The 8356-nt window shown below is 63.9% G+C and overlaps 1 protein-coding gene across 1 annotated transcript; it reads right to left on the bottom strand.

Moving 5' to 3' along the window:
- Positions 1–441: 441 nt before the first annotated feature.
- FOS (Fos proto-oncogene, AP-1 transcription factor subunit) lies at positions 442–2351 on the bottom strand. The gene is made up of 4 exons (XM_075712701.1): positions 2147–2351; positions 1447–1692; positions 1194–1301; positions 442–1075 (listed from the first exon to the last, which is right to left on the bottom strand). Exons 1-4 carry the CDS (start codon positions 2285–2287, stop codon positions 464–466), a joined length of 1107 nt encoding a protein of 368 aa, XP_075568816.1. The 5' UTR covers positions 2288–2351; the 3' UTR covers positions 442–463.
- Positions 2352–8356: the final 6005 nt, after the last annotated feature.

Here is an 8356-nt window from a genome sequence, read left to right as displayed (position 1 = left end):
CCCCCCACGTAAGATGGGTCATTGCTAAGTCATCAGAACACGATATTGCCAGGAACACAGTAGTTATTGTTAATCAGCTGCACTAGATACGAGTTGGAGATACCCAGCACCAGGTTAAATTCCAATCATTTAAAACCAAGAGATTAATTAGTTAATGCTAGTGATACTAAGGAGGGGAGGGAGTCACCTACCCAGCCATGTGGGACATGCTACAGACTACCAGCTCTCATGGATGGGCCATTGGGGACGAGACAAACTCCATGCGATTTGCTACATCTCTGGAAGAGGTACGAGGCCTCGGTGCGGGGCGCTCTGCCAGGCCCCGGGGCACCAGGCCAGACGGGGGGGTGGCGGCGGCGGGGCCCTCCCCGGGCCCAGGGAGCCCCATGGGGCGCAGCGGTGAGTCCGTGGGGGTGTGCGGGCAGGGGAGGGGGTCCGGCAGGTCAGTCAATGCTGGAGCCCCTCACAAGGCCAGGAGGGTGGGGGAGCTGAGGGAGTCGGACGAGGGCTCGTTGCTGCTGCTGCCCTTCCGGTGCGCGGCAGCGCAGCTGGGGAAGGCGTCTGCCTCGGGGTAGGTGAAGACGAAGGTGGAAGTGTAGGTGCTGGGGCACGGGGTGCAGGTCACCACAGGGGTGCAGAGGGGCTCCAGCTCACCGCTGGTCCCGGCGCCCAGCGACTCCCAGTCCGACGCGTAGAAGGAGGAGGCCCCAGGCAGGTCCATGTCGGGCACGGAGCGGGAGGCCTCCCGCGGCCCCGTGGAGAAGAGCAGCTCGTCGAAGGGCTCAGCCTTGAGCTCCAGCCCGCCGCCGCTGGCAGTCTCCTTGGGCGGCACGGCCGGCGGCACCTCGGCCATCAGCGGCAGGGTGAAGGCAGCCTCCTCGGCCATGGGAGGGCTGGGGGTGCCCAGGTCCAGTGCGGTGGCAGCCGCCAGCTCCTCGGAGAAGCGCAGCTCCTCGGGCATCTTGCAGGCGGGCCGGTGGGCTGCCAGGATGAACTCCAGCTTCTCCTTCTCCTTCAGCAGGTTAGCGATCTCTGCCTGCAGCGCAGACTTCTCCTCCTCCAGCTGGTCGGTCTCCTGCAGAGAGAGCAGGGCTGTCAGCCAGGGCCGGCATCACCCCCGGCTGGAGTCCCCCCTCCTCTTGCCCACCCCCGCCCCCGGGTGCCCCCCCCGCCGCCTCCCGGGCAGCACTTACCGCCTGCAGCGTGTCAGTGAGCTCCCGCCGACGGTTGCGGCACTTGGCCGCTGCCATCTTGTTCCTTTCCCGGCGGATCCTTCTCTTCTCCTCCTCCTCCGGGGACAGCTGCGGGCAGAGAGAGGACGCTCAGTCCCGCCGCCAGCCCGGTGCCCCCCGGCCGGGATAGCCCGCCGGGCGCGCCCCCGCCCCCGCCCCCATCCCCGTTCCTCCCCCTTCCCCCCCCCCCCCGACAACCCCGGTCCCCTCTCACCTGCTCGACTTTGCCCCTGCGGCCGATGCTCTGCCCGCGGCCGCCCGGCGCCTTCAGCACTGCGGGGCGGGAGTAGGCGGCGGGGGCGGGCGCCGACACGCCGTAGGGGTGCCCGCGGCTCTGGGAGGGGGCCACCGAGGAGATGAAGGTGGGCTGCACCAGCCATTGCAGGTTGGGGCTGGTGGAGATGGCCGTCACCGTGGGCACGAAGCTGGCGCTGGAGACGGCCAGGTCGCTGCAGAAGTCCTGCGGGACAGAGGAAGGGGGGGGGCTGCCGTCAGCGGGGCGCCCGGACCGCTCCCCGCCGCCCCCGGGGCCTCGCCGGCCGCGGCGCCGCGCTGCCAGCGCCGGCTCCACACGAGAGCGGCCTGTTATAAATATCTCTGACGTCCGCGCTGACGCAGACGCTGCTCCGGAGTCTCCTGAATGAACTCGCGTTTTATCAATGAAGCCGCTTTACACACCCGCCGCAGAGCGCGGCCCGGGCCACGGCTCCCCCCGCCCGCCCCGCCGCGGCGCCGGGGCCGCTCCCCCCGCCCAGCCCCCGGCCCGGGGGCAGCCCGCCGCGGCCTGCCCTCCTCCGCGGGCACCGCCGGCCCGGGCCCCGCGCCGCCCGCTCCCCTCCCGCAGTCCGGTCCCGTCCCGTCCCGGGCGCTCCCGCCCCGCGGCGAGGGCGCAGCCGGCGTGCCCGGCGCCTCACCTGCGGGTTGACGGGCGAGCCCATGCTGGAGAAGGAGTCCGCCGGGGAGGGGTAGTAGGTGAGGCTGTCCCCGGCCGGGGAAGCGCTGCTGCAGCGGGAGGAGGGCGCCTCGTACTCTCCGGCGAAGCCCTGGTACATCATGTCGGCTCGGTGCGCGCTAAGCCGGCGGTGCGGTGCGGTGATAGCGGAGCGCCCTTGGGGAGGAGGCGAGGAGGGGGCCGGCTGCGTGCGTCCCTCTGTCCGGTCCGCGCCGCGCGTCTCTCCGCTCCGCCGCCGGGGCTGCCTCTGCTGCTGAGTACCGCGCGGCGCCTCCCTTTTATACCCTCCCGCCTCCGTCACTGGGGACGCACCACCCGCGCCCGCGGGGGGCCGCCCGCCCCGCGCCCGCCCCGCGCCGCCCCCGGGGCCGCCCCGCGCGCCGCCCGCCGCCGCCTCCCGCGGAAGGAAGCCGCGAGGAGGGGCGAGAGGCGGCGGCCGGGGCGGGGAGAGCCCCGCGGGCGGCGCGGGGGGGAAGCGGCGGCGGGGTTTCCCCCCCCCGCGCGGAGTGGTACGGCCGGGCTCGGGAACCCACTGACGCAGATATCCTTATATGGGATACATCCTGTGCGAGGGGGCGTGACTGACGGGAAGCGCTCCAGGCTGCAGCCAAGTGCGGCGGGCGGCGCGCGGGACGGGGCGGGGCGGGGCGCGGCGGCCCCTCCCTCCCCCACGCGTGGCGAGACCCCGCCGAGGGCCCCGGCGCTGCCCCCGCCGCCGCCGTCCCGCCGCAGGTGACCCCCTCCCCGCCGGCGGCGCGGCGCTCCCGGGCAGGCGGCGGCGGCGGCGGCAGCCCGGGCCCCGCAGCGGGCGGGCGGGCGGGCGCTTTGCGCCGCGGGCACAGCCCCGTCCGCGGCACCGAGCGGGGTCTGCCCACAGCGGGGCGCGGGGCCCTTCCCCGCAGCCAGCAGCCCGCCCCGCTCGTGTGGCACTACTGACTCGTCCATTACGTCCGCGGAGCAATAGGCGAGAGCGAGGGCCGTGGCACGGGGCGCCGGGAAGCCCTGCCAGGGCAGCCTGCGGGGCCGCAGCCCCCCGGGCAAGGTTGGGAGAGCGTGGGAGCAGCGCTCAGGGGTGCTGGGACACCTGCCAAGGGCACGGGCAGGGGGCCACCGGGAAACCACCGGCGAGGAGCGAGGGGTGAGGCTCGTCCTTTCCTCCAGTTTGGGTTTTGTTTTGATCCTTGTTGCAGCGAAGCCCGGAGACACCCACCCACGACGGGGATGTCAGGCAGCCCTGGCTCAGGTCAGGCTAAGCTGGGAGCCAGACCGCAGACTCGCCTTGCACGGGAGCCAAGAGATCGCGGCTATAGATAGTAACAGGGAAGCTGCAGCAGCGAGCGTGTTTACAGCAACAAACAGAGCCTGCAGCGCAGTCTCCAAGCAGGAGCGTCACCCAGCCAGGCTGGGATCCTGCTGGCAGCCTCTCCCGCTGTTTGAGCTCATGGGCTAAATGCAGCGCCTGATGCTGTTGCTGTTGCTGCGCGAGCAACCTCAGTTCTTAGAGATCTGGGCCACGGGGGCGGGAGAACTGGGCCAGCTGCTATTTCTGAGCTGCCCGTCAGAGCGGAGGGGATAGCCAAGGACTGCCACAGCTCACGGCCCGCACCGCTCCCTGGGAAGGACCCGCGGGGGCCAGCGCTGCCTCTTGCCAGCTCAGCGCCGTCCCGTACGCTAGCCCCTCTCGGGGCAAGCGTCGGCCACCCCAGGTCCCTGGGCTGCCACGGGCTCCTCGCCCTGGCCAGCGTCCCCCCCAAGCCAGCTGCCGAAGCAGTGGGGCGAGCATGGTCTCTTCAGCAGCCCCAGGCTGCAGGCAAGGAGGTTCCCCCTCAGCACTGCCTGGAGGAGGGATGTGCCAGAAAATTAGCAAAGCCGTAACCCTGCCATCCCTGCCAGCGGCCAAGTGACAGGCCGAACCTCTGTGGCCACATCCCCAGCAGGACCTGGGTTGACACACTGGTGCCCAGCATGGGAAAGAGCTTCCAACACTGTTTAAAGTCCCAGACGTTTGCTAGGTACGTTTCAGAAAATCCCTGCTTAGCCCTGCTGCTGTCTAACAAACTGCCCCCCCTGAAAAAAGCGTCTGGAAATCAGGGAGGGGGACCCACTTCACCAAAGCCCAAAATATTTTTGTGGCGCCCATGCAAACCACCTGTTGCCATCGCCGCTGGTGACCGAGCGTGCTCTGTTTGTACCAAACGGAAAGTGCACGGACGCTGCAGATTTCTAACACGTGGAGGCAAGGAAACAGAGAAAGCGAAAACACATGACGTGGGTTTGTTGTTTGCTCCAAACGCGGGGCGCACACGTTTTACCGCAGCATGTGTGAGAAAAAAAAAAAAGGAAGCAAGCGGTACCGCAGGGACAAAACAGAGTCAGAGCATGAACCCTCCCGCCCGGGTGACGGGGTTGCCCTCACCAGTGTGCCGCCAGAGCCTGACGAAGGTTCCTTGCCCCCCTCACCAGCCCGGAACAGGCAGAGGCATTTGGCCCTTCCAAAGTAGCGCAATCTGAGGAACGGACCATGAGTCCATTGATCACTACAATATTATTAAACCTGTACAGCCAGGGCCAGCAGGGTTTTGCCGGGCTCTGGCGGTGCTCGGCTGGGCCTCAGCTGTAGGGATGCACCACTGTGGGGACTGGGATTCTCCCCAGCCCAGGGGTAAGGGTCCCCCATCCCAGCACGACCCTTTCCCCCTGCTCCAGACAAGCCCACGGCATGGCTGGGCCCTGTGCTGGCAAGGAAGAGGTGGCTGCTGACCACCACCGGCAGGGAGCTGGCTCTTCCCAGATGCCTGGCCAGACAGAAGAGGCCATGGCCACTGCCACTGCTTGGGCACCACAATGGCGCTGGCAGGGCAGAAGGAGAGCACCCATCCAACAAGGATCTTGTCCTGGGTACCAGTGGGACCCCTCCACCTGCCTGGCCCCTGCCTGTCCTCCCACCAAGCAGGGAGGTGGGAAAGCTTGCAGCTCCCGGGCTTACAAGGGAGCAGCGAGCTCCCCGGCCCCAGAGTGCAGCATGGGAACTTGGCCCTGCTTTCACACCCTTCCTTCAGCTGAGCTTTGTGACTGAGCCTGGACTTGGAAAACCACAGCAGAGAAGCGCCTGAAGTGTGTGGGCCGGTGCAACCCGCACAGCCAAAACCCGCTTCAGGGGCAGCAGACAGCTGTGCCTAAATTTGGCCGCTCACCAGGGGAAAGTTCATGCCAGCAGTGTGGCCCTTTGGCAGCTGCGTCACAGCCCCGACCCACCCTCTGTCAGCAGCACCGACCACAGCGTGGTTCCACGTTCCCTCTCTGGGCACACACTGTGACAGACCTCTGCCTCCAGCTAACCAGGGGCTGCTGGGGTAGGTGGGAAGGAGACCTGGGGGACAGAGTCCAGCAGCAGGGCTGGCACGCGAGGTACGCTGCCGTGGGCACCAAAAAATAGCTCCTCACTGTAAAATACCCCTCTGCACTGAGAAGCCATCACTGCCTGGCCAAGCGCCCTGCCCATGCCATCAGAGGATCCATGCAATAGCCTGAACACCCGTTGCAGCACAGACTTCACAGACAGGCTCCAGGGGCATTAGTGCAATTCCCCCTGCACAGACCTTGCACACCCGCTGTTCCCAGTGTCCCCCACCACGTGCACTGCCAGCACGGCACGAGGGACCCCCTCCATCCGCCTGGCCCCAGGGCAGGGGCTGCAGGGCTCAGGAGCAAACAGGATGGAGAAGCAGGAAAGGGGGTTTATAAACCAGTGGTGGGGGCCTGCCCCCTCTCTTGATGTGGCCAGGGAGCAGGGGGTGGAGGAAAGGCCTCTAGCACGTTATCCAGGGGGCCTGAGCTCCCCCCAAGACAGACTGCAGCTATCGCCCTCCCACCTAGCCTGGGAGCCTCCAGGAGGGCAGGGTTCCCACCTCTGCTGGTCTTTAAAATGCAGCACATACCCAAAGCAAAGTATAAATAGCAATTAATAATCACAGCAGCTGGGTGTGTGACAGGGACATCCTAAAGAATAAACACTGCAAGCAGAGACATCCCGGCATCTCGTGGTCGTGCAGCCGCATGCCATGGGCCACCAATTACTGCGGATGACGCTGTCGAGCCCTCCCACCTGTTCTCACCACTCTGCCTGCTGCTTTCACCTGCGTCGTGGCGGATGCTAGCTCACCAGGCACGGCCAGACCTTGCTCCACACACTGATGAAACTGTGCGCTGCTTGCAGCTGACAGGTCCGAAAGGCAGCTTCACCCATTGCAGAGCTTCCTCCGCACCCTGGCACCGGGCTGGCAGCTGTCGCCCCACAAGCGAGGGTTCATAACCCAGAGCAATTCAAGTGCAAAGTTCTTCAGCCGCAGCTCCTGCTGCTGCCGGCGCCGTCCCTTCATGCGCTGTGGCAATGCAACAGAGCCGGAGCACTGCGGCCAAGCTGGCCTCTTATCTCCCCGCCGGCTCCAGTGCCATAGGCCCATCCCAGGGCATTGTGCATGCTCATGGTTATAATCCCAGGTCACCGACCAGCTGGGAGGAGAGAAACACCTGAGACAAAATGACCCACACATTTGTGGAACCGCTCGATATTTAGAAGTGAAATCCCAGAAATGAAAGGCAGTAAGCTCGTGCTCAGTGAGAGGCAGCACGTTCAAACCCAGTGACAGACAGGCTGATGCAGGTCTTTTCTGCTAATCAAACAAGATCCAAATGAGGCAAGCACAGCTGCGCTTTCCTCGCTGGAACCCCGCAAGGAGCTTTCAATAAAACCCCACACAATCAAGAGAAAGCCTAGGCTTCTTGTTGCATCCAAGAGCTTTCTGAAGGTGGTGGCTACACGGTCCCATCACATCAGCTGCCTCTTCCCCCGTGGGGCTGGGCAGCCACAGCAGTGCTTATGCCACGGGCTGGAGTCTGGATAAAGGGGTCCTGCTCCTGCATCGGCAGGGTGGCTCTTGAAGAAAATGGCCAAGAGTAGCACGGGGGGAAGTGCTGAGATGAAGAAGGAAAAGGCCGCTGTGCTTAGCTAAGGAGATTTTGTTGTGGGTGGAGAACAAAGCAGCCGAAGTGAAGGGAAGGGACAGGATGTTGAAGATTGTTTGGCTCAGGACAGAAAGAAACCCTCTAATTGTTGTGACTGGGGAATGCTCTTGGGGAAAGGCTCAAGAGGACTCAGGACAAAGGATCACAAAGCTGAAGATAGCCTGGGAGGGAGGGGGACAGCCTGCGGTTTTACCACTGCTTGGAGAAACAGCCCTGCTTTGCTGGCAGTAGTCCCCAGATCACCTTCCTCCTGTGCCATTCGGTGTCAGAGACCAGCACGCTGGGCAGGCTGCCCCGGAGGACAGCCATTAACACAAGCAAGGTCTCTTTTTTTGAGTCCTTGGCTGTCATAGCAATGGGGCTGTTGCAGGGACTCGGCCCGCCCTGGCCCAGAGGGAGTCACATTCAGTTGCTGCTGCTGAAATGAAATGGTAAGATTTGAAAGCAAGGTGTTTGCTCCCTGCTCTGGCTGAGCTGTACCTTGGCTGGACAGTCAGGCTGCACACAAGACAGAGCTGAAGGAAGCCATGGGCTATGTGGAAAGACACTGCCACTGCAGGACTAGGAACCCCAGTAACACAGCAAGAGAATAAACGACGAGGCATGGCTATGCAGCGAGTTGGCCTTCTCAGCCCTAGGAACAAACATTGGGAATACCCCAGGAAACTGAGGTTCCTTAGATGGTATTTAAGAAATGTAATAAATACAAAATTCAGTATTATTAAATGGTCTGGTGTTAACAGTGCCATGAATATACATTCAGGTAAACAGTGTGGAGTGCTGCCAGCCCAGCCCCAAGGCTTTGATCCTCCCCAAGGATCCAGATCTGCCAAGCAATTTGGTTTGGCTGGGGGGAACTGCTGGGAGGGGGAAAACATCTTTTGTGTTAACTCATCCCTAAGTATCTGTGCAACTAGAGCTTAGCATATGCTTGCACAGAGAGACCTGGGAGGAGTATGAGATTTGCAGATCATCTGGGGTGCTCTGCTCCATCTCTGCACAGCAAACAGGGTCTGGAGGAGAGCCTCTGTTGCTCACAGCTACCAGCCTGCAGCTCATTCCAAGTCAAGGAAAGCACTTGCCATTATCCAGGCCCATGCCAGCGCCGGAAGAGATTGGCTATTTCCTTCCCCATCAAGGTCAGATG

The sequence above is a fragment of the Pelecanus crispus genome, chromosome 6, assembly GCF_030463565.1.
Source record: "Pelecanus crispus isolate bPelCri1 chromosome 6, bPelCri1.pri, whole genome shotgun sequence".
NCBI classification, from domain to species: domain Eukaryota; kingdom Metazoa; phylum Chordata; class Aves; order Pelecaniformes; family Pelecanidae; genus Pelecanus; species Pelecanus crispus.
Note: the sequence above shows the minus strand (reverse complement) of the source record. Positions and strands in the feature narration are given on the sequence as shown.

Excerpts from the sequence above, each read along its gene's own strand:
- FOS (XM_075712701.1), bottom strand. The coding sequence starts at position 2,287 with ATGATGTACCAGGGCTTCGCCGGAGAGTACGAGGCGCCCTCCTCCCGC. Across the intron at positions 1,693-2,146 it reads GCTCGCCCGTCAACCCGCAG|GACTTCTGCAGCGACCTGGC; the intron begins GTGAGGCGCCGG and ends TCTGTCCCGCAG. Across the intron at positions 1,076-1,193 it reads TCACTGACACGCTGCAGGCG|GAGACCGACCAGCTGGAGGA; the intron begins GTAAGTGCTGCC and ends CTCTCTCTGCAG.